The 26,591-nt window shown below is 41.6% G+C and overlaps 1 protein-coding gene across 2 annotated transcripts in view; it reads right to left on the bottom strand.

Moving 5' to 3' along the window:
• The window catches only part of TRPC3 (transient receptor potential cation channel subfamily C member 3), a 34,969-nt gene extending 31,308 nt beyond the window's left edge, over positions 1-3,661 (bottom strand). The window contains exon 1 of one of the 2 annotated variants that reach the window (XM_010406452.3): positions 3,581-3,661. Coding sequence is in view for 1 of the 2 variants with exons in the window: in XM_039551630.1 (XP_039407564.1) it covers positions 2,542-2,768 (227 nt within the window). In the remaining variant the exon portion in view is untranslated. Of the gene's footprint in view, positions 1-2,541; positions 3,167-3,580 lie in introns of those variants that run through there. The other variant, XM_039551630.1, reaches the window with a different exon arrangement.
• Between the last annotated feature and the right edge of the window lie 22,930 nt (positions 3,662-26,591).

Consider the following 26,591-nt stretch of genomic DNA (forward strand, 5'->3'; position numbering starts at 1 on the left):
TGAAGAGCAGAACATAAATGAGGCCAGCTGCAAGATTTGACTGAGGTCTATACTCTCCCACTGGTCTGAAACAACATAATCCATCATCCAAAACGCCCTCATGTCATCTCACAGAAGTTCTGGCTCCAAACTGGAAAGATTTAGTCCAAAAAAATAGAAAAGAAATTACAATGAGCTATCAGGAGGAGGTGTACACACACTTAGGGGATGAAACAAATTCCTGCCCCATAAACTACGCAAATCTTTTTTGACAATTACTCTTCACTAACTTCTCAAAGAAAAATACCAACCATCTGAATTCCTGTGGGAAAAAAAAAGGACTATATATTGATGGCAGGAGGGCATCTACACACACACAGAACAAGGCAAATATCTCACCAGGAAAGAAACAAGTTAACAGGTTAACTTGCACCAACAAAGAATTTTAAAGCTCCTTTGAAACTTAGTCCTTTCTTTGTGTTCTGTCACTCCAGCCAGAAAACAACGCTGTGATTTTCAGAGAGACTCAGGAAGTCAGGTATCTGATGCCTGCTACATTTAATTTACAGGTTTTGTCCACCTTTTTCCCACTGGGGCATATAGTACCCTGTGAAACAAGTATTACATCCAGTCTGCAATCTTAGTAGGAATCTGAGGTTAATTACTTTTTTTCCAGCAATATTTGGCACAGGAGGGAGCAAGCTGTACACTGACAGGCACCTTACACAGGCTACTGCTTTCAGAGATTTCAAAACCCAACAGTGTCTGCCTTCTTTTGTGCAAACTACTTCACATCTTCCTGCCTCTTTCGCCTCACACCTTGTGCTGAATATTTAGACTACAAATCCTTCCAGCCAAGGGTTCTCACTCTGTGCCTGCTAAAGCCTGACCTATGTCAATCTGAGTGCATCAGGAGCAAGCTGATACTCATCTTTACTTCACTAACATGCACAATGATTTTAGGCATTAGCACCAAACACACCATGTTACTCTGGGAGAAAAATCCCACTGCTATGCCAAGGGTGACCACAGGCACATAACAGGAAATATACAGGTCTGGGTGTTTTGCCTCTATGCCCCAATAGTTCAATACAGTCCTACAACATTAATCCATGTCAGCCCTTTTGTCACTCCATTGGGCTCACAGACTCCCAGGAGAAGGGCCACAAGAATTATTCTACCAGGGAGCAATTCCAAGAGACAGAGCTCACTGCAGGCTCAAACACCTATAGCTGTGTAAACTGAACTCCAGTTTGATCCTCCCATGGTACAATATCCATGTCTTAAACACAGGAATATGCCAACCTTTCTAGGACACTTGGGATCCAGGAGCTGAGGACTCACAGCTTCAACTGTCTAAAAATAACATGTCCAAGTCTCTTTTTATGGCAGATAAAGACAGGCACCTCCAAAAAAGAAGATAAATGACTATGCTTCCTTTCCCACTGCTATTTCCTCTCCCTTTCCATCATCTACATGGGAGTCTAGACAAGCAGCTCAAGCACAACTAACTTTCTGACAGCTGAAGACACGTGAAAGACTGATTCACTCAAAGTGCAGATTGCTAGGCACAGGGTATTTCTGAAGAATTTCTGCACAGGGATGGTAAACCCCGGTTTTATTTGTGGTTGTCCCATTCTAAGCACTACCCTAATTATTTCTGTATTTTACAGTTGTCTCTGGGGTGATTTTAATTAAGGCTTCTACAAATGCTGAATATCTTATCTTAAAACTCAGTGTTTGCTATCTGGTAATTAAAATATTTAATTAAGAACTAAACGTTGTCCTGAAAACATAAAATAGTCAAGCAATCCTCTGAGGTTAAGTCTACCTAAACTGCAGTGTGTTATAAAAATTAGTGAATAATTCATGGACAACCTACATTTTGCAAGTCAGGGAAAGAAAGTTAACATCCCTACTAGTAAAATTGAATGCATTTATCTTTCAGTAAGTCTAATCATAGTCAGCATCTCTTTATATACCCAAATAGACAGATAGATGTTTATGATTGCATCTTTGAAAATAAACTAAAATTTTGGAAGAGCACATCCAAACAGGATAAGGTGCATCTCCAGAACTACGGCTTTTCTGCACAGGTGTCCTAGATTTCTGTGGGGAATCTGGTTTTATCCCAGCACAGATTAAAAAAATATACAGGGATAAAGGGGATACTTTAGCCGAGCCAATAATTGGGCAATTTCTCGGCAGCTACGCTTGTATCCAGGGGGAAAAAAAAGAGGGGGAAAAAAAAAAAGAAGGGATGGAATCCCCTCCAGCCCGGCATACACCTGTCCCCGCCCGACGCTGAAGAGGCAAAGCCGCGGGGCTGGGGAGGGGGGCCGAGGCAGGCAGGGGCCGGACGATGCGCGCAGAGCACTTTGTGCCAAGTGCCCGCGGCCGGACGGCGCGGAGCGGCCGCTCTGTCTCCTGCCCGCGCCGCGCGGGGCCGCCCGGGACGGGGCCGACCGCGCCCCCGGCCCCAAAACTCGCCGGGAGCCGCATCCCTGCTCCGGGGAAGTTGCCGGACGGCCCCCTCCAAACACCACCCCGGGCCCCACTTACATGGTGCTGGCAAAAGGAGGGGGCGGGTAGTATCCGTAGGGCTCCCGGAGGGTTTTGACAGCCCTCTGCGGCGGCGGAGGGGGCTCCGGCCCCCCATTGACACCTCTCCAGCCGCGGCGCCGGCGCTGCTGCTCCTCTTCCTCTGCCCCCTCCTCCTCCTCCTCCTCCTGCTGCGGGGGGAAGGTCACTCTCCCCTGCTCCTTGCTCTTCCTGATCTTGCTCGACATGGTCAGGGTCCCTTCAGGCGGCCGCGGTGGCGGCGGCTGCTCCCTCTCCCGGCCGGCCTCGTCCGGCAGCGTGTGCGGCGGGGAAGGAGGCAGGAGGAGGAGGTGGAAGACACAAGCCCTGCCCGGCGGGGGACAGAGCACCTGGAGAGGACAAACCCCTCACCACAAAACCACGGCCACCCCGTCGCCCGTCGGGAAGGCGGCGCGATGCGCAGCCCGCCAGCAGGAGCCTGGAAGTGCCGGGGAGGCGAGCAAGAGACAGGGCTCCCGGCGGCGGCTCTGCCCTCCTCCTCCTCCTCCTCCTCTGCCTGTCATCATCCCTTGCTAGGACGGCATCGTCACGGAGGCAGCGGGGCCACGGAGAGCCCACCCGCCTCCCGCAGCGGGCGCTCCGGAGAGGAGGGGACGCTCCCGTCCCACCTCCGCCCCTCACGGCCCGGGGGGGGGGCGTGAGGGGGAGGCGGGCGCTCTGCCACAGGAGCGCTACAAATGTCCCTCAGCCGCCCGCGGCCGCCGCTGGGCTGAGGTAAACCCTGTTCCCGCCAAGCCGGGCGTGAGGGGAGCCCTCAGGAGGTTCCCGCCGAGCCGGCACCCAGCCCTGGGGAGCCCGGGATGGTTGGCCCCGGTAACAACGGGAGGTGGTGGGCTGCCAGCAGCAAGGCAATTCTCGGCAGAATGGCTCAAAAGCGGCCAACAGCCCGGCCAAATCCGCACAAAGCTCGGCAGGTACTCTGGGAAATATCCAGCCCCACACTGGAAACAGTTGAAGTTGAGATTTTCAGGTAAAAAAGAGGCACTTCTGACTGACTTACCGAGCGAGCCAAGGTTCCCCGAAGTGTTCCAGATGTCTCTGCCTTAGGCTTGACTACTTTAATTCTGCGTGGTGCCAAGCTGAAAAACAGTGGGAGGATGCTTAGACGCCCATGGCATGTAATCAGGACTAATTATGCTCTACAGATCCCAGTCACAAAGATTCCTGCGGTACAGAGATGTATTACCTCTTCCAGTATTATGAGGTGTTTTTTTTTTTTTGTGCATTATTTCACAGGGAATATTATTCTATGATAGAAGTGCAACCCCTTTAAAATCAAGGCAGAGCCTGTGTGCTTTTGTATGCAGAACATACAGAACAGTAGGTACATATAGAGTACATGCATCAGTTTATATATATAAAAGATATTACTTTGTCTACATGCTGCTGAGATGCCATTTTTTCTCTCGCTTTAAACATTTTGGAGTAGGATGTGGCTATCAGTATAAATTTGCACAAGCCTGCGTTCCAAATCTGTATTCAGGTGCTGCTGAAATTAAAATTTATATAAGCTTTCCAATTACTACAGAGAAAGTGGTCTTTCAAGCCACATATCACCACTAAGATGAAATTCTCATTTGTGAGCATCATCAAGTAGTCTCAGTGTAAAACACTTCTTAGCTCACGCTGTTTTCAGTGTCGTCCATGGTTTTGCCATTGTTGTTTTCCGTATGTACAAAGTTTGTCCTCGTGAAGCACAGGAAAAGCCAACTAAGAGTTTCACAGAGATAATTTACTCTGCTACAGCTTGGAAGGAAGAATTGGGCTTTGTTTTTGTCAGTTTAATTAACTTGCATCTTGAACTGTTTAGGGAAGTGTTTTTTTTATGTCTTTCATCACATGCAAAAGCCCTTTGAGCTTCAGTGGCATTACGTGCACAATAGAGCAAATTTTGCTCTCTAAGAAACTGATATATTGTGTAGCTACTGTAACTCTGAAGTGCTTGGGGTTATTAATTTAAGACAGTCTAGGTGTCTAACCTAATTATACATCTGTATCAGTATTACAAATTTTAGAGCGCAGCCATGCAGCAGCCTGTCTGCATCAACTTTGTTTTCTTGTAGGGGTCCTTTGACTCAAAAAATGGTAGTGCCCATATTGCATTCCTTTTATTAAAAAAGGTCCTCTGTTATTACAGGGGGATACAGGAATGGACTTTCAATTGCCTTGAGTATTTCCCTGGAGAACAAAACATAAAAGTACAGCTGGAAGTCAATGAGAAATGCTCTCGCCTCACAAAAGTATGCTCAGAGCAAGGCTTTTGCACATCAAGGTTTGTTGGTTTGGGGTATTTTTTTTCAGAAATAGATAGGAAATGGTTTTAATATTAGTTCTTTGTTTTGGGGAAGTCCCATTCTTGCTTTCTCCATTGCACCTCCCATCACTAATTTGAATTATGTCTTCTGTGGGCTGTGTTTTTCATAATTTGAGTATTGTGTAGTAGAGATTGGTTTGCTGTTCCTATAATGAAAGGTAATGTCCACTATTTTGTTATCCAGGTCACTGATAATACCTTGGAATTCATCCTTGGAAGGATGATTTGGAAGTCATCCTTGCAGAAGCCTTCCTGATATGTCTCTCCCTTTCAAGGGGTAAGATGATAACTCCATGAGTAATCTTAATACTGAAGGACAAGGGTGATGTAAAAAAGAGTTTACCAAATCCTTTTCTCTGTCTCGCCATACTGCTACAAAGCCACCAAACTGTAATACATAGTTCCTAATATGTATTTAGGTTAAGTGTAATATTCCCCTTTGTTTCTTTCCATGGGATCCAACCTAAAACCGACCAGCATGGCAACAAAAGAATCCATTGCAAATCTCAAACGTACTTTGTATAGTTATAGTGTTAGAAAGAATCCATATTTCTAATTGGAATGTGTAGGGTAATAATCTTGGTCACAGTAAAACGGTTTATAGAAAATTTACAGTAGTTTGAAGTGTCAGCCTGCTACCATTGGAACAGGGATGTGAGAATCCTCGTATGATTAAACTTCCGCCATCACTGCCTTACCTGACAGAAAGAATTTAATAATCATTGCTGTGCTTTGGTGGTATGGTTGAGGCTCTGAAGTGCCAGATTCAGACAAATAAAATGCATGAAGCTGCACTTTTGAAACAGCAGAACAAGTGAGAAGTCTAAGAGTAGTGAAATTCTACCTACAAAATCCTGGTCAGGGCTGAATGTACCAGAAAACTGATTTCTGTTTGTGGCTCATGTTTTTGAAAACATTTATAATGTCATTAATGCCAATGTTCTAAATGCTTACTCTTAAAAATATTTCATGTTATCACAGTATCAGATAGATGTCAACATAGCCAAGTTGCAGAAGGTGAGGGAGAAAGAATGAGTAGATTGGAAATACCAGGCAGAGCAAGGCAGGCAAGCTTGGGCTGGCTGTTGGTTGAGCCAGGTAAAGACTTTACAGCCAAAGGCTGCCAACCCAGTACGTTTTGTGAATGCTGACTTGAATTTACAGGGTTTGGAAGTGATGTCATTTTAATCTAGAAAAATGCTTCCTGGAAGTTGCTTAGACAGGAGTGAAATAATGAAAGGAATACTACTCTGAGGACAGAGCAGGAGCAGAAAAGCCCCAAAGATTTACATCAAACAGGGAAATATAACAGGTATGGTATTATATTGCTAAAGGTGCTACATTATTCATAATTTTCTTTTAGAACATGGATTTAATGCCATAACTATTTCATGTTTGATTTGGAATAACAATCAAAATACAGTCCCTCATTCTTTTCACCAGACTGACTTGATCAAGACAGGGTGGAAATTGGAGTGGGACAGGGCTTTGTTTATATGGATCAATTACCCTCTGGCAGGGGTAAAAAACCTTCTTTTGTGTCCTCCTCAAAATTATGAGAAATACACAATTCAGATATCAAAATTCCCCTCGGCAGTGTTCTTCAACTGGAAGGGAGTGATCAAGAGATGTCTTTTCTAAATTGTAACGAAGTGTCTCTTAAGAGCCCGCAGCAATACATTTCCTTGAAATATTGTCAGAAACACAAGTTTTGTATTTCTCTCTCCCATTCTTTTTCAGCTTCTTTAAGCTGAATGAATGAAGTAAAGGTCTGAAATCTGAAAACAGATAGCACAGCTAGCATTTATTATAATAAAATATCAGGAAATATATTCAGGTTCTTAGACTAAACCACCACAGCAGTAAGACCTTGCAGATCTATGCAGCACCTAAATGAGTAGATATGCACCTAAGTAAGAATGGGAAAAGTGATGGGGAAAAAGATCGTTTAGGGAATTATGCCCTGGGGTTATCCCTTACCAGAACTTCTCTGACAGGTGCATTAGCACTGTTAATCTGAAAATAAATCTAACCTGTTTGTTGAAAATTGGATTGTAGCCACTAAGACCTCCTTGTTGAAACCAAGCGGTTTAGATTGAAAAAACTTCTAGTAACAATTTCTCTTGTGGAACAACTTTGTATGTTACACGCCGAATTATTATTTTCTGGCTTTATTAAAAGAAAAAGGAAGAGTACCTTCCCTCAAGAGACAAAACTGGTTTTTATTTGCTTGAAGTGATGGGTGAAGAGAAGCAAAAAGACACTCATGGTGATGCTAGAAATAGAATCCAGGTCGTGCAGTACATTGAACCCTTCTCTAACGTGTGTGTACTACTTTCACAAAAATTGGGAAGTTGGTGGGAATAGCAACAGTGTAATGAAAGCAAAATTGGCCTTCTTTGCCTCATACTGGGAATTTGCCTACTTGCCAAGAACCCAGTGTTTTCAAGGACATTTAGCTCCTACATCAAGGACTTCTATGAAAGTCTAAACAGGTTAAATCAGCATGAAGAAAAAAGGAGTGATGTGATGTCACTGATCTGTAAGCAGATCTCAGCCTCAGAACTAATATTATGGTTTAAGGCTTTTTACATGAGATGAAAAGACACATTCCTGAGATTTGAGCCTGTAATTTCAGGCACCCTGTGCAGCCATTCAGGCCCATGTGAAGTGAGTGGGTATAAAATGCTGTCAAATCACCTACTGCAAACCAGTCCCTCAGAGCTGTGCGTTGCATATTGGTCTACTTTATAATAATAGAAGGCTACTGAAGTGCCAATGGTACCATTAGATAGACACTGGCTACATTTTCAAAGAGAAAATGGACAAACACTCTTTCTTTTTGGCATTAAGTGGCAACTATATGTACATTTACGTATTTGCACCTAATAGTTCCTTTTTTCCTAAGGCAAACCAGGTAAGTCTTAGACAAATCCAATCCACTTTTGAACAAATCCACAGGATCCTGAGACCGTGCCAATTAAGTTTTATTCCTCTCTTTTCAGTCCTACTAGTAGAAATTAGAGATTAGCAGATATGCCCCTAGGAAAGGGAATACAGAATCAATTCCCTTATCTCTGCATTGCCCTGGGGACTGTATGTATCTTACAACCTCTAAAAAGTTTATGTTCCTAAGATTTGCCTATCATTTATATATAAGGGCTGGATTTTTTCCCTTAGATTGGTTTCCCTGTCCCTGTGTCAGCCAATACTCCTAGAAAATGTAAACATGAACCTTAGCCTACAGCTGAGTGCTGGGAACCATGTGATAAGTAAATTTATCATCACAAGCCAACATCTTTAACAAATAATTTTTCTTTTTGACAGTGATTCAAATATGGGTGTGTGAGTGCAATGTGCCTGTCTGTCCCCTTGCTGGTTGATAGCAAAAGTTATTGCATGGATATTTCCAGTGTTTCAACTAATGAGGCTGCAGGTTGCAATGGATGTATGGAGTACAGAGTGGCTCTTATTTTAGAAAGTTATCAATGATTTCCATCCTGTGCAAGTAATTAAGTCTGAGTATTTTTGGACACAGTTTGATCTTTCTCTAATTGGGGGATTTGAGTCACTGTGGGGATCAGAACAGGGGAAGCAGGACATAACAAAAATAATAGCAAGAGGCAAAAAGGTCAAGCAATGAATTAAAACAGTTCACGGTGAGTTTTAAATCTAGAAACAAGGGGCTTTTTCATGCTGTTTTGTGAATTGTAATATATTTTAATTTGTAGGCACATTCTCACTTGTGACACCTTAGCAGAAAGAACTTTAAACAGCAGCTCACTGGTATGAAAGACAAATCTGAGTGACAGGCATGGCTCCCTGAGGAGGAAAAAATCCTTCATCCTGGTTTGCACTATTCCAAGCTCCCTTGTCCAGGGTGCCTGGGAGTTTTGACTGAAAGATTGCCTGATTCTGTCATAGTTCAGAGCCTACTTTCCTTAAATCTCATCAGAACCCTTGGATAAATACCATCTGGTCCTAACCACCTGCCATACCTCAGAGCATTAAACTTGTCTGGTTGGAAGAGGAGTAAATACCCCAGTGCACAGTATTGATTGAAAATGTAATCTCTCCTTCCACGGGCTGCTGTGGAATAGGTGATAACACTCCACCAGAGGTGCTCACTGTTTGAGTGACAGCAACTCAGGGGGTCATCCCAAAACCCTGCTTTCCATCCTGCATCAGAGGGATGGACAGCTACGAAGGGGGAGGAGATCAAAGGAAGATCCTGCTGAGAACTGTAGCTATGCTACAGTGGGAGCACCTCCTGTGCAGCTCCAGAGTAATTTGGGGCCAAGTGAAAAAATGCCTCATTATCTGGTACAGCAAAAATCATGTTTCCAGCTCTACCAAATAATTCTTACCCTTGAGATGCTGTTCAGTGCAGAGTGAAGGGCTGAGCACTTTGAATATCATCATTCCCAGGGGAGCGGGAGATGATACTGGCAACTGGTGGGTTAGTCTTAAGCCTCCTGGTAATAAACTTCTTATGAAGAGGCCACATCTCAACTCTGAACCAAGATGCAGAGACATTCATTAGGAATTAATCAGAATTGATATCAGAGGCACAGTGAAGCCTGAAGTCTGATTAAAGCAGCCACAGGTGCCAACACCCCACTTTTCCATAGCATAGAACATGTTTAACTCATGCCAAGTTGAGGTGTTCTTTAAGGTTGGGGATCCCATATCCTGTGTCATGAAAAAAACCCCAAATTTATATATACTTCTGTTGCAGTTTTTCTGCCCTGTATATAAGAAAAACCACTTTTTAGAAAAAGGAGTGAGGAAATGCCAAAGTTTCTAGCAATTGAGAGGTGCTCAATAATAAAAAGAAAGCAGAAAACCCCAAACAAACAGGATACTTGGAAAGAGACTATTCCTGTTACACTTACTGGTAACAATCTTCAAAGCAACTGACAGAGAAGATGAGAAAGTGTGGGAAAAGGGAGATATGACATTATTATAAATTATTCCCTGCAGGCAATTTAGAATATACTGAAGATACAATATTTTTTGCCATGAAAATTAGAATAACTCTTCTGTTGTCAATAACAGGTAGATGTCCAATTGAATTAATATGTGTTTTGGGAAGGAAGAGTGTTGTAGAGGTGAAAATAAGGAAAAAGAACCTCAGCACTCCTGTCTTTCACTGGTACCCCAGCATGTGACCTGGTGCTGACACAGAGGTATGGACATCACATTTCCCGCTTCACTTTCCAAATTAAGGAAAGCAAAAAAGCTTTAAGGATCTTGTTCCCATTTTTTTGGCTAATTCAGGTCAATTCCATCAATCACATTGCAATCACTTTTAGTGAAGTTTGAGATTCATATTTGGCTTTTAATAGAAACAGTAACGCATGAAAAGCTGGGAGAAATTTTCCTAGGGTTTCAGAACAGAGCCAAGTCCAGCTCTACTGGTACTTCAGACAAATTAAGGAGAAAAGGTAAAACTCAGGAGACCCTCACAGGTTGCTTTAATTTTTAAAACACCCATGTCCTGGTTTTTAGGAGTAAACTGTAACTGCAGCTGCCATTAAAACTCATAAGATGAGACCAGAGATGCTTATTCAGCAAAGAGCTTCAGTAGAAGGCAAAGTATTTTGTGATAACATGACAGACTGACACAAGGAAGTGTCTAAATGCAGAAAGCGTTTATATGCCTATAATAGAGGTATTTCCGTCTCCCTCTATATTTTTCATTACCTTACCAGAGCTGCTGTGTGGAAGCTGCCTGCAACAATGAGGGCTTTGTCTAGGAATCCCACCCCCTCGGCTTCCAGGTTCAGCTAGCAGGGATTTCTTACCAATAGAGAGCTCAAAGGAAATTCATCTGTATAACCAGAGGTAGAGTAAACCCTGACAAATTGAAATCCTAAGCATCAAAATTAGTCCACAAGGGAAGAGCGATACAAACGGTTTCCTTATCAGATGGAACAGCTGTTGACAGAAATATGTGCCTGGCAAGTCAGAGACTTTGGAAGACTGGGAATCTGCACATTGTGGACTTTGATGTGGGCATAGAATTCATTTGAAGAGATCCAAAGGTTTTTCAAGGGCTTGTTAAAATCAGATGAGCAAATATACACTAAGTATACATTCTGTGTGTAAAACCAATATGTGAAAAGATTTACAGAAGTATTTTAAAAATTTGCATTTGGCCAAAATTGGGTCCTCAAATCAATAAAATCCCTTTTACACGTGTAAAAAAATTAACTAATTAATTGGATTAAGAAAAGAAAACTTCAAGAGCCTCACACACTTAAACTTTCAAATATTTGCATTTGCATTGTAAAAAGGGAAGGGTGAAAATTATTGTGAACACAAGCAAAGTTCTAAAAAGGCCAAGAGTGATACACTGACTTGTCCCAAAACAAGTGAGATTGTGAGATACATAGGAAATGACTGAAAATATTTTGGGGAGGAGGCAAGAGTTTGTTTCAGCCGTCTTCAGAGATGACATTACCACAGAAAGGAGGCAAGGAAGGTAGTGTGAGTGTATCAGCATTTCTGCCCTTTTCTCCCTGTGGTGTGCCCACAATTAAGACAACACAGCTCATTAGATCCTGAAAGGACTGCTAGCCACTGTCCCAGGCAGTGTCTCCCTGTAGCCCTATTAGATTAGATATGCTGAGCCAATTAAATAACCAGCATCCAGTTTTGTGGAAACCACAAATAAAATCCAGATACAAGGCACAAGGATGCCCTTGACTTGCAGGAACTGAAAGATCCCTGTCACACACTGAGATGTTAAACTTGACTGTACATCCCATGAAGACAAATAAGTAGGAAATTTTATGTACATAAAGCTTGCTTGTTCCCATATAAGTTCCCTACTTATACTCCTTTATTTTGCCCATCTTTCCTCTTTTCCCTCTGCTGCCATCGCCCCCGCAGTGCAGCAATAACTGTCAGTAGTTCTTACTGAGGCATCTGGACCCAGCTCAGCAGCAACAGAATATGATTCAAATGAAGGAAATTCAGTGGAGCACTCCTGCAAGGCTCTGATCAGTGCATCCTGTTTGTTACATTAAGTAGCTGTCTAATAGAAATATCTTCTAGTGTCTATTTAAAATCAGAAGTGATTTTTTTAATACTGGGAAAAAATTGTGGAGATTTGTGAATACTATTGATTTATTCGGCTGCTGAATTGAAGTAGAAATGGGAGAGGTAATGAGAATGAATGTGGGCAGCATTGTGCACAAAAACAATTGACAGTTCAAGAGAACCAGACCCAACCAGAGCATAAACACAGCCTTAAATGTTATTAAAATATTAAACCAGTACATTGGGTCATTTATGCCATTTGATTACTTTAACATTTGCAACCCCATGGGAGAAGGACTTGACATGAAGGATGGAGTGGCTTTTGCACAATGGACTATTCAAATTGAAAAATTGGCCAAGTGCATGACGGACAATTTGCCTTCCTTTGAAGCATCTTGCATTTGCCAAGCAGAGGGGACAATATTGGGCTTGATGGATCATGGACTTAATGGAGCATGGCAGATCCTATGTTTCTATTAAAACTGACTGGCAGAGGGCATTGTTCCAGACACAAATTTGGGATTGAAAGTAAATGTATATATTCTTCTGAGCCCTCCCTAGATAAAAAAAAAATTACAAGTTGCATTATTTCTCTTAAAACTTATTAGTTTTACATAGCTCCATTTTTTAGTTCATCACTCTGATTTACAGATTTCTGAGATTCACGATTTAACATTATTATTATAATAATGTAAGGTGTTAAAATTTGTGTAGCTGAGAGTGTGGTGGCCTTGTGACAGAAGTACTTCTAGTTAAAATGAAGGGAATAGTCTTGGGAAACCAGAGATACAATTCAGTGATGGCTGTCTTTATAACCTTTCAGCCAGTGTAATGCAACAAACCTACCTAGCCCACAGCCATAAAACCTTTTATCAGAATTAAGCCAGAATTAAGAAATAAAAAAAACCCATTTAAACCTTTTTACAGGCAAAGGCAGGGCTGGAATAGATAAGTATCTCAGAATGACATAATCTTCTTTGTGGCAGGTCCACACCCTTAGAAAAAGGTCAAGGCAGGGTATCTGGTGTGGTTGCCTGGCCGCCCATTAGTGCTGCAAAATGCTCTCCCTAAATCTAAAGGGACTTTTCTTGAAAGTAATTAGGTGTTTTACCTGCTTGTCTCTTGTCCTTGGTAAGAAAGCTACTCTAGAACCCTTCATCTTTGTCCAAGTAACTAATTTTCCATGGCTGAACACCACTGCTGTTGTCTAGGGACTACATGCAGCAACACAGTGGATTTGTGCATGTCATTTTTTCAAGCTAGAAAACTATTGCAGTATTTAAAGGCAAAGAGCCTTTAAAATCCATCTTCATGCAGTGTACATCATAATTATGAAATTGCCTCGGAGCTCAGGTGAACATCCTGCAGTGAGCAGTGGTGGGAGCAGAGAAGACTATCACACTGTTTGCCTTCCTCCCTTCTTTATGTGTCAGTGGAGAAAAGGAGCAGCTCTTCCAGACCATCACTCTAAATGCCTGCATTAGTGAATGTAGCAAGGGAATCTAACTGGCTTTCCAGTTTAGCCACCTACATTTGGTCCCTGAGGTCAGGTGGTGCATTTTGGTCAGAGAGGGGAAGCTCTGAAAGGGATTGCTTTACCAGCTGTATCTAAGTTTTTCTGTATTATCACAGGCACATTAGAGGCATTTGCAGACATATGCAGCACTCAAGCACTCAAGTTAAGAGCTTTGAGACATCAGCTCTACCAGAATCCACTGCTGGAAGTGGGGCTTTAAGTGCCAAAAGGGTTACTGCAAGATTTCTTCTGATTCCTATCAGATTTGGACATTTCCTTGGGGAAGGATGCAAGGAAAACACAGGTAGAGGACATGAGGGAGAAGGTGAAAATGTTCCAAGTACAAAAGCTACCTTGGCTTTCTATTCAAAGCTTGCAGGATTCAGCTTCCTCCATCCTGGTAATCCCAACTCATCCAAAGAGTTTCACTTGTGAAGAGTGATGTGAACACGACAGGTGGGCACTGCTTAGCAGGGCCCGTGGGCAAAGTGCAGAAAGGAGATCTGAGTACCCCTGAATTTCATGCTTCTTAAAAGTGTTTTCATTTTAGACCTTTCAGCGTTGCGCAAGCACTCGCTTGGGAACGGTCATGTTGCCATATGAACAGATGCTTAATGCTTACAGAGTGCTTCATTTTTTCAAAGAGCTTAAAGAACATAAATAATTGCTATGGTGTACCCACTACTCAAAATGTTAAGTTCATAACAAGTTTAGGGCCAGATCATCTGCCTGCACCTCAGAAAAGGTTTGAAAGTGCTTTCAAAAGCACTCATAGCTGGCAGCTATAAAGAGATGATGATAATTTCTTCGCTTTACAGCAGCCAGAGAAGACACTGAAAAGGCATAAGCTGTCACAAATAACAACTTCCCTGTCACAGGACAGGCAGGATTTTGTGAGAGCTGGAAAATGATGAGCCAAGTAGTAGTTTTTCATGCTGATGACAGCTTGGGCACAAACTGAAGTCATCTCTGAGAACCCTGAAAGTGGAGGTAACAAAGAAGATTGTGGGTGATAAGCCAAGACAGTTACATGAAGAGGTTTCTTCTCAAGTTTCCTGGGTTGGTGATTTCTGCTGCTTTCTGAACGTGTTTCTTTGGAGCATGGAGGTAAACAGGTACGTCCCTTGACGCTGCACATGCCTGCAAATGCCTCCTGGCTTCCAAAACACAGTAAAACCTAAGTTTTACTACATCTTTCAGCTTGAAGGGATTTATGAGAAGCTTGCCCTCATCTGTGCAGCTCTGTGCAGCCAGGGAATATGAGGTCTCAAGGGCTTTCCTTTTTATTAGAACAAACCCGTTAGTTTTATGAGCTTTTAAGTAAAGCATTGGCAAAAAGCAAAAAATAGTAGTTGATATAAAAGATGCATACATCTTTATCTGTGCATGAGAAATTAAATAATTTTCATTAATTTTCAGGGATGAAAAAGGACTTTGACATTCATCTAAAATCAGGCCAGGCTGGGGACAAGGCAAATAAAACATTCTGTGCGAGAGCTGCTCCCAACCAACCAAAATGTTCATTTCTCATTCACTAAGTCACAGCTCTGGCAAATATATTTGGGTCATTGCCCAGCTCCTTTGCCCTGAATTTGGATTGGCCATCTTGCTGCTGTATTAGCAGTCACTGTGCTCTATTCCAGAGAATGCTTCTGGGAATACATTTTTATGTTGTGATTGCTATAACAGTAAATACAACTGGTCTTTCAGATTATGAAATACTGAGTATGTACAGGTCACTCCACTTAGTCTGGCTGCTTTTAAAGTGCATTTCCTCTCCTGCCTTTTGAGACAGCAAGGTCAATAGGTTGGCCAAATGTGGTGAGAGTTTTTTACTCAGGTTGTGGAAAATGTGTATCCATATGCATCCATTACTAGTGTACTGAACGACTTACAAATTATGTATTGAGCTTTCTTACCTAGAAAACCATTAAGGTATTAATATAGTATGGCAGGGGTTGATTAGAAGATACCACATTTAAATGAAAATCTACTTTGCTACAATAGAGGTCTATGTAACCACACATATGTAGGACTGGGTATAATCCCAGCCATAAATTCTGTTCTCTGGGATCAAGCGTAGTAACTCCCACAGATATTTGTATAGCCTGTTCTTAGGCATGCCCAGCAATGCAGATGGCACAAATTCTGTAAATTATCTCCTTATTTCTAAAACGTAGTTAGAAAGTTAGTCAGACTTTTAAAAATTATTTTTCCCTTGCCATGAAAAAGTAGACTTAGTTGACAAAATGGTCACTCTGTAATTTGTTCTCTTGGTGCACTCAGGGCCCTGACTATGGTTGGCTCTTACTAACTTGTTTCCCTACTCTTCCCCTTATTATTTTAATTTTTAATTTCATAGTGCAATGTGTAGATAAAAAATGGATTTTTTGACCATTCTAACCCAATTTGACCTATTCTGAGTGCAGCTATGGCACCTTAATAACACAGTCTTAGGCTTCAAGGACAGTTTCCCTACAAAGAGCTCACACTGGGAGTGCTTTATCCACTTATTTCCATGGGCTGGTATATAAATAATTACATTCACACTCGATTGAGTATTATATTTCTCTTTTCCAGATAGAGTGGTACAGCTTCTACATGTAAAAAAAGATATTTTTCAGAGAACCATGGAATAATATGGTTTGGAAGGGACTTTAAAGATCACCTTGTTCCAACCTCCTGCCATGGGCAGGAACAGCTTCCTCTAGACCAGGTTGCCCCAAGCCCTGTCCAACCCGGCCTTGAACTCTTCCAGGGATGGGACATCCATTTATAAGTCTCCCTTTTTCTTCCCCAGTTACCCCTTGCCTTCAACTCATCTCATAAGTAAGGGAAGTATCAGGCTGCCTCAGTATCTTTAGACAGATAGAACAGAGAGGTTGTGCATGTTCTTAAGAATTATAAAACAATATTTGTAGCCATTAATAATAAGTAAATAATGTTGAATTGATAAAAATAGAAGATCTAGCCTATTTTCAAGCATTATTTTTAAGGGATTATAGTTCTAGCAGCATGGTACTGGACTGCTTTGTTTTTGTATATGGATTTATCAACATTTCTGGAGGTAACATCACTGCTTTAGCAAGAAAAATACTGCATGTTTTCACTGGCAGGTGCGCAACATTTTTTCACTAAAGTGAGGAGCACATAACCAGGCATGGGGTTGAATGTACAAACTAAATTAACAGGATAACTTCATCATCTGATAAAGCCTGCAGGCCCTCATCTCCTAACCAGCCAGCTGAGGGAGATGCAAAATACTTGGCCAGACAGAATGTGTGCACACCCTTTACAGAAACACATGAAATAAATTTTGATTAAAACAGCATTTCTGTAGAACCTGTTGTGGAAGAGGAGCCTGCCTGCTGTTCATGCTCTACCTGCCCATGAAGGGGTGGACTGGACCTATTTCCAGAACTATCAGTCAGCGTTTTCAGAACTAGGGTATCCTCCTCTTCCCTTTTCTGAGAAAAGGTGTTTGCTGAGGAATTGCAGCTTTGCCTCATTCTTTCTCCTTATTCTGCCACAAATCTTGGTGATGGGCTGAAATAATGTCAGTTGTCATGATAATAAGAAATGCTGATTTCCTCACCGCTGTGAAGTAAAACAATAAGTTGCTTGACGATAATATTTGCCTCAAACCACACTTAGACAATACTCTGAATTCCCCCTGAGAGGCTAAACTAATGCTTTAAACTCAGCTCCATGGGTTATTTATAGATCCTCTGCTGGCTGGTGATAATGATCCTCCTCAAGCTTAAGTCACAGGCAGAATAATCCCCTGAATTGGAGACCTTTTATTAATTGTTCCTGTAATTTTGCTTTGTAGGAGGAGAGCTACGTCCTACCTGCATGTTTGGATGCTATTAACAAAACACCTCAAAGAGCATATTGTACTGTTCCAAAGGAGCCTTACCTCAGAGAGCAGGGACCTGCAGTACCCTGGCTCACAATCCCAAGAAACTGCCCAAACCTTATCCTGGGAAAGATAAAATTCTCAGTCTTTATCCTGAGAATTTGCTTACTCCAAACCACGATGACTGTGTCATCCTCCACATGCCCACAGCAGCAAGAGCCAAGAGTAGTTGTCCCAAACCACACAGCCAAGCAGCTGTGTTGTCCGAGGTATTCAACACTGTAGAATGCTAAAATAATTATTTTCCCCCTTTTTTTCTTTAATTTTTAATTAATTTGGAATGTAGCAAGCCCTAATCAGATAAAAGAAATGACCACTCATTACTCAGAAAGAAACAGACAGAGAACAAATGCTCCCTCTTCTTTAATGTGCCTCTGGGAACAAAGAAGCAGGAAAATTGGAAAATTGAAATTGGAGCAGAGAGTCTTAGAGTCTCTGTAAGGGAGAAATGATGTAGCCTTTGCTATACAGTTCCTTTGACCTCCTTCACTCAAGTTTCTTCCATGATGTCCTCACTAATGGTGCAGGTCCTGCAGAGGGGTTAATAAAATAATTCTCTGCTTTTATTCATCCCCCTAAGCCATGTGTAAGTTTGGGGAGGAAAAGAGTATTCTTTATGCTGGCGTATGGAAAAAGAATGCATTCTTTGGGGTTTGTCATAATGTTTAGGAAGATTTTATTTTCATGTGAATGTCAATCCGGCAAACAGGTATTTTCTGAAGTGATAAAATTCTTTTCATCATGATTTTATTTCCTTCACCAGAATTTACCCAGTTTTCTGCATGTGTATGTGTAGAAAAAGAAAACACATTCCATGAAAACCTTGAAAAAGATGGGAGCACTTGAAAAATCATTGGCATTACAGATTTTCTACCAGCAATTCCACTTAAGAGTGCAATGAGAAAGCACATGGCAGATTATTTCCTCTCACTTTTCATGCTTCCAAAAGAGTTAGAGGTGAGAAGTAATATCATAATGAAGTCAGTAAAGACAAGTTTTACACTGCCCAACAAATTAAGAAGGGTCAAAACTTTGTTAGAGGATCAGGTCCTACACTAAAGGAAAAATAATTGTCTAATCAGACAGTTCATTGGTGACACAATGGAGCATTACTTGCACCACCAATAGAATGCAGCTCCATTCAGGAAAATGTTTTAAATTAATTTCTAATAGACCATGCTTGCTACACAAGAACAGGCAACAAGTTCTCATGAGATTTCTTCAGAGAAACATCTTACTGAGGGACTTGAGGAGAAATCGCTGGGAAAACTCTTTAAAGTTGCTTTTAAAATTAGAATGTTGGTACTACCAGATAAAAAGACAAAGTTAAAAGTGCTGCAGATTTGCTGATAGGAAGAGTACCTACTGAAATTTCTTTGTAGTCTCCCATAAAAGTTGAAAATACACTTATTTCAAATGTTGAGGAACCAGTCTCTGTCAATCTGCTTCAGTATTTCAAGCAATGTGAACCCAGAAAGAATAAATTGCTCAAATCAGGGTTATGTGAACAACGTGGGTTAATTCTCAGAAGAAGAAATGCAGACACTGCAAAGTCAGGAACTGCCCAAAGAATGGGAGGAATATTCAGAAAAATTAAACAAGGAATACTGATAATGTTTGACTAGGTAATCCTTCACAGGTATTTTGTATAAACTACACAGTATTACAGCACTGCACAGATATGTGCAACAGTTTGACCAGATGCTTATGTTTAGAAACAATTGTTATAAAAGGTAATTAAAAAATCATATTTTAACCACATTTGCTGTATCCATGTTAGCTTCCTGAGGCTCCACTGGTAAATATGAAAAGGAGCCCCATAACCAGCTGCCCCATTTGATTTCAAAGAACTAAGATAGTAGCAATAGAGTAAACACAAAATATATTACTTTGTCACAGTTTTGCAAAACATCTGCAAAATAAGTAAATAAACAAAACCCCAGAGATTTTTTCAAAAATTCTTCAAATGAGCCTACAAAACAACACTTACCATGGAACTTCATTAAAGAAAATTAATGACATAATCTCTCTGTGTGTTTACCTCTTCAGAAAAATTACTTGAGGCAGGAAATCTTTAGATAAAAACCTTTAATGATGCTAAGTCTCCTATCTAACCTCCTTCCCGAAAACATTACAGTTAATGATGACAAATTCTTTCCTTTTGTATCATAATAAAATTCAGTCTTTGTATGTGGTTCAATAAGAACAAAAGACAATTTGCCCTCCTTCTTTCTGATTATAGATTGAAACTGGTAATTACGAGAAGTTTAAAAAGGTGGAAAAAATGGTTTTCTTCCTTTGTCACTGTAGTTTTTATTTGCTGTGAACTTGCAAACAGATCAATTTAATGAAGGACCATCAAATTCGGGAGTTCTGGGGTACAGTGAATGAAGGACTCTGCATTTGCTTTTCTCTGTCATAGGCTGCAGAGAGAATGAGATGAACCTACAGGATGCTGTCAGAGCAGATAAGAAGGATAAAAGTATAGTTGCACATGGAAGAAAGACTACCTGCTGATGTGTATGATCCTGTGAAAGTCAGGAGCTGTGAGAAGAATTTACAAACCAGAAAAATGGAAGGGAAAACAAATGCTGCCAGCCTGGAGTGTGGTATGAAGTACCGTGGTGGGAAAGCTCATTTCCAGGTAGTCCTATCTAAGGGCCACATGCTGCTTGGGAGCACAAAAGTGCCAGCAGACCTACTTACCTACTTATACTGCTAAATATATTGGGAGTTTATCACAAGTTTTCAGTTATTATGCAAAAAATGAACTTGGGCCAGTTCTGTTTGTATCTAATGAGAAAAGAGTCAGTTTTGCAGAAGAAATTATGGAGCGAGGGATTATGCAAAGAGGACTGCAGGCTTGTTCTTCAGTTTAATTATGATTTTGCATCTGAGTCTACAATAAGTGCTGTCAGTGGTGCTAGAGGCAATGAGTCCTCTGTTACTCAGAGGATTTGCAGAAACCTTTTGCCCTTTAAAGTACCCACCATCAGGGACATGCATGTAGAAAAGGCTCTGGAAAATGCTGTTACTTTGATGACATCATGTACTCCTGAGAAGGTGATACCTAGGTTTAAATCCCAGCAATAACTTAAGCATTTCCTATACTAAGGCTGTGTTCTGACAATCACTGCTGGGAAGGTGGTGGCAGCTTTAGACACATCTGTCCAGAGCTGCTTGTTACTGCTCTGCCAGAGCTCACCCTGGCAGTTCAGCTGGGGGAATTGATCACTGGAGTGCTCCTCATCAACACTGCCACAGAAGTCAGCCCATCTACTTTGTGCTGCTGCTGTGGCTACCTGAAGTCACTCAGCTGATAAAACACTGGAGTGGCTGAGGAGAGCTCATGTAGTCTGTTGCCCGGCTGAACTCTGGGGATGAGACTGCCCTCAAGCAGCTGCTGCTGACAACCAGGAGAGACTGTGCACAGATCATCTGAAGGACACCTAATGCTGCTGCCAGTGCTACCTTTGGCAGGCTGGAATCAATACCAGTTGCTTTAGAGACTCCTTATCTGTCTGGGTAAAGCCAGAGACTCTACAGAAGCAGCATCTTAAAAGCTTGAAAAGCATAACAGCATAAAGCTGATGTTTGAGGCAATGTAGGTCCACAGTAGTTTATTAAGAAAGCTCTTACTGAAACAGTAAATGAAATTGTCTGAGCAATTGTCCCTTAGCATTGCACATGCAAAAGAAAAAGAAATGTGTTTAATTCAACATTGCATGTCTTTGTCTTTTACAAGAGCTGGGTAACAGTAAGGCATTGATAAAGTTCAATCAGGAACTTTAGGAAGTTCTTAGCTGAACAGAAGGTTCTGGTAGGCACTTTGTTACTGGAGCTGGGCCAGGGGAGTTGAGGAAGGACTCCCACAGCTCAGAGAATTGCTGATACTTTCTTGTAGGTCCAACACAGAATGTAAAACAATACATGATAATCTTTTGAAGTACTTGCTGGAGTTTCCACTTTTTGAATTTAAAATACACAGCACTGCAGTTCAGGCAAGGAAACAAAACAGCACACAGAGGAGTGGACTCCCTTGCCTGAGTCTAAAATGTAAACAAAGCACACACCCTCAAACAAATACCCACCATAACCCCCAACCCCAAACAGCAGCCCTTCTGAGTATACTAAATTCTGCTCTTACCTACAGCTGTTACCAGCTTTTACTACCTCCTTCTCTCACTAAAAGTAAAATCATGCTCAATTTCAACTCTCAAATCACTGTGTTTTCCGGGCAGAAAGAAAACACCTTTCCTAGAGGGGAACACCCAAAGAAGAGCTCTGTTTTAAAGTGATTTTCCATCTTTGTCTGTGCTGGAGCTAGGCTGAGGCAGAGGTGACCATCAGAAGTGACTGGGGAACTAGGAAAGAAGCTCAGTGCTCATTTTCTCATGGTGATTAGGTCTCAAACTGAGATCAAGGTCTGTGCTCTGTGTGCTCACACCTCATCCCAGTTGTGTACCAGACACAGCCTTTCTGGGAAGGAAGCTGGGGTATTTTGCTCAGAGATGAGCCCAGCACTCCTGGTGATAACCTCAGTCGGGACTGATAGATCAGACCAGCAAGTTTTCACTACATGCCCTGCTAGGCAGAGCAGGCATCACCTCTAAGTCCCTGGCAGAGCCACACTGAGGCCAGTGTGTCCTGGGAGCTGGAAAACTGTTAATACCACTGAAAGGCTGTGTCAAGGTCCCAGTCTGGGGCTGTTTGTTCAGAAGACAGATCAACAACACAGCTGGAAAACGCCCAGGTAGAGCTTCTAAGCCCTTTCCAAGCTCCCTGCCCTCATCATAACTCTTCTCCTCTATTATCTTGGTGTATCCACCTTGGATAGGGGAGCCAGAGCTGCCAAGTCACCCTGTCAGAAGCTCACTGCTCTACCAGTGTGCAATTTCTCCTTGTCCCTGCTCTCCCTGTCTTTTTGCAGTTTGTCAGCATCAAGCTCTTCCATTCCCTTGCATATGATGACAAACACCCAGGGCTCTGGACCTGGGGAGGGGCAGGTGAGAGATGCAGCAGCAACTATCAAAGAGGGAAACGTAGAAAATTGAGAACAAATAGTAAAAAAATAAATCAGTATCCAGGAGGATTTTGTGTTTGCAGATAATTATACTAAATCCATCACTTCTGTCATCATTATCAGGGCCCTGTGACACAGCCTGTCCTCACTGGTTTTAGTGGGCTTCAGATTAGATCTGTAATCAATATAAAGTATTAAAAGACCTGATTAAGAAACAGCTCCAGGAGTTTGGCTGGTCAAAAGCCATTTTGGTGCTTGAATGATACCCCCTGCTCAGCAGTCAGCTGCATCGCTCCTGGGCCCTTTGCTTTCAGAGGATGTGTCTGTGGGTGACAGTGACAAAGAGAAATACATCTAGGAGACACCATTTGATCCAGGGCTGCTCCCTGCCAGGAAGGGCTGACTCTGGACTGACAAAGATGCTTGTTCTTAGATTGAAATACTAAGCTGGCATCTCCATTGCACTAGGCCAAAAGAGAGTAGGCTTGTTTTTTTGTGGGAGTGCTGGTGCTAAAGCCAGCAGTTTTCCTTTTTGCTAAGTCTGCAAAAACAATGACCAATATGGTCAAAGTCAAAGGAATACTGTCAGTTTAGCAGAAGCACTGTTTCTAGAGATTTTGAAGTCTCACTTGTAAAGTCTGGTAGGAGCAGAGTTTCTTACATTGCACAGTTAATACTGAAAACACTTTCCAGAGTAAATTTGATTTGCAGTTTCCTTCCCTGCCTCTTGCACATGTAAATTGCATAAAAATAAAAATGTAAACTCTGTAAACACATTCGAAAGCAAAAAATCTAAAATTCCCCAGAACTCCCCAGAACCTCATGGCACATCTTGTCCTCTGGTAGTGCTTCTAAGGGAAGCTTGCTTTAGGAAGTCATCAAAGACATTAGGAAATAAATCTGCAGACTTTTGAATAGTTTTCTACCATTTTTTGACTCATGGAAAATACAGTATATTGTTGCTACTTGTCTGAAAAGCTGAAGTTTTCTTGTCTTGGCTCAAAAATGAGTAAAAACTCTTCTTCCTTAGCTAACAATTGGGCACCTTGGGGAAGATGTGTATTAAAAACATTAATGTTTGTCACATTAACTGTCACATTTCCCACAATGCAGTGTTGGCTAAAGCTCAAAGAAAATATCTCTGGAAAGAATACAGTGATTTAGTGGCACACATGGCCAGGTAGATCTGCTCATGAGAACTCACATGTTTCTGAAGAAAGAGGTGTAGGGAAACTCACAGACAGACCCCCCTCCTTTTACAAAGCACATGGGTTGATGCTATGCTTGTTTCACAAAACATTCTGTATATTTCTTGGAAAAAAGCACAAACAGTTCCTGAAAAGGCACTTAGAGTAACACTTTCCAAAGTGATACTGACTCTGTCCTAGCTTAAAAGAAAGCTTTCTGGCCATCCCAGGGAGAAGGGAAGGGAGTAAGTCTATCCTATCAACAAACCCTTTCCTGTGCACGTGTCGAGCCAGGGAATTTCGATAACTGCAGCCATAGGAAACTATGCAGCTCCTTCTGCTAGAAGATAGTGCTTCCCTATCTCCCCCATTCCGGCCACTGCCACAGGAAGTGTCCAGGATTTCAGATAACAGCTTTTGAGGTGGCACAGAAATGGTGACCAGTGTTCTCTTTTCAACACCAACAGTTTCAGTAACTTCGACCCTTAGTTCAAGGGCACTTGCTGGTGGTGACTGTTTTCAAGGATGGCTCAGGTAGACAGAGAGGACACACTGTGCAAACAGAAAATGTTGAGCTGTAATTTGCCAGCTATCCATGAGATGGGAAAAATGAAGAGCTGACTTTTTTTGAAGGCAAAAACCACCTCAGTCTTACAGGGTGGCAAATGGCAGAATAGTCAGAATATAATCAGGGAAGCTGCTTAGTTTAATGAATGCAAATGTGATAAAATGCTTGTTTATAAATTACTTACTGCTTGTAAATAATTTGTGAAGTATTTATTAGTTAAAATTAGCAAAATCATACATCTCCAAGGTTGTGATCTGTATATTAGCAAAGCTAAGTGTTACCTCCAGCCAGTTTTCATCATCAAATTTTATTGCTAATAACAATATATTTATTTGCACTGCTTTGTGCACTACCCAGGCTAGGTGGCATCTGAAGTGATTACACTGTGAAAGTGTCAGTAACACTTCCTCTGGGTCTCTGGGGAATATTAATGGCATGCACCCTGCCTCCATGGATGTCATGGTCAAAAGTTCCAGTGATTTCACTGAGAACAGGACCAAGCCTTACATTTGCTGCTCAGTTCTCTCCTGGCATGATCCCATTCTCCAAGCTCAGGGCTTGGGAGCTCTCCATAGGCCAGAGCTCCATGGTCAGTCCTGACACCTCATTAATTAATTTTCTGGATGCAGTATGTCTTGAAGCCTTACCTCTTCTATTTCTGCTGCTGCTTGTTATTTTAGTAACGTTTTTGAAGTCACCTTGCTCACCCTTAAGTGTTGTGAGCCTGGAAGGTAAGATGCAGTATCTTTGCAACTTGACACTCTAGCCTTTGGAAGTGGAGGTATCCTCAGTGAATTAAGACGCTGCCCTTACAGCTCTGTCAATGCTGTAGTTCTCCCATTTATCCTGGAAAACACAGGAGACCTGGAAAATATGTGTAAAGAAGTCACTTCATCTGTTCATAGGAGCAGGCACTGCCCTAGCTGAGTGTGGTCACCTCTGTGGCCTTGAAGTAATTCAACCAAGCAGCTATCCACAAATGATTGGAAAAAGATGACGTTAGAGATGTATAATGTGCCAGAGGATCTCCTAGGCAACTTCCAACACCCTTGGTCACTTAGGGCACAAGCATTTCAAGTGCTGAACACAGGGAAGTTGCATTGCACAGTAATTTACAATAATAAATCATCACTGTTTCCTGTGTTTAATAGCTCTCCACGAGCACAATTTTGACAGCCTTTGGTCTGGTTTTTATGCCACAATTATTACCTTTACATCTCTTCTTTCACCTCTAAATCATTTTCCTAAAATCTGCACTTAAGCACCATTATTCCCTCAGTGGCACAATTATATCACCCTTTAAAATTCATGTTATATTTGTGCATGAAGAACTCACTGTTGGATTCCTCCATCCTTTTTACTTTTAAACCAAAAAATGAACAAGTAATGAAAGAAATAAACTCCCACGAAATCTCAGTATGATCCTGCCACACAGCAGTCATTGAGTCGCCAAGTGAAAAGTAGCCTCTTCAACAAAAACATTGGAGGAGGTTGAAAAGAAATGTAGGTGGATATTTGTTATTTAAAAAGGCTTATTGTACAGAGCTGGTATTAAACATGGGGTGATATCCCTGTGTCTGTCTTTATACACCCAAACTTCAAGTCTGTGGGAATTTCCAAAGTGCAAGGAACATGGAGTATAAGCCAGAATTATTTGTAAACATGGGATAGCTGAGATTTATATAACAGGCTACTGCAGATTTATGAATCCAGGAAAGGAAATAATTACAAAGGATATTAAAGTTAAAAATAGTCATGAACCACCAAAAAGAATGTGCTTGCACCTCTTTCTCTGGCAACAGAGTGTAACACCCACTTGCTGTGTGGCAGTTCATTCTTCTAGATAATTAGTAGTGCCAGGAATGGGGTCTCCAGTTTAAAAAAGAAACTTTACTTGGTAAATACTTCTCATTATATGTTCAAAATGGGTTTTAGATTGCCTAGACAAAAGGCTTATACTATATGCCTGTGCATCTAGCACAAAAAGTCTAATAATAGTGTGTTTCAGTATAATGCACTTCTTTTGAGAGCTGGAATAACTAAAAATAAGAGAAGTTTTAAAGCCTAAAGCTAACCTACCATCTGACGACATTTATTACCAGCAGAACAGCATAAAACACACTGTGTGAAATGTAAGATATGAACACTGAAGGAATGGACACAGCTGCTTCTAGTTACCCTGCAGATAACTATTTATAGCGCTGGAGACACACAATAAAATCCAGTATAAATCAAAAATGCAACTGGCCAGAACCAAAATGGGGACAAAGAGCTCTATGACACTGGATATTGCTGTCACCTGTGGTACATACAGTGGCATTGGGGCCACGTCAGGGAGCTGGGAGGATGTCCAGGACCTGTAAGGGTTTCCAAATACTGCCCTGAAGCCAGGTACAGGTTTTTAGTGAGTTCAGTGAACAGATCATAGGAAAACACA

The sequence above is a fragment of the Corvus cornix genome, chromosome 4 (genome assembly GCF_000738735.6).
Source record: "Corvus cornix cornix isolate S_Up_H32 chromosome 4, ASM73873v5, whole genome shotgun sequence".
Classification (NCBI taxonomy): domain Eukaryota; kingdom Metazoa; phylum Chordata; class Aves; order Passeriformes; family Corvidae; genus Corvus; species Corvus cornix.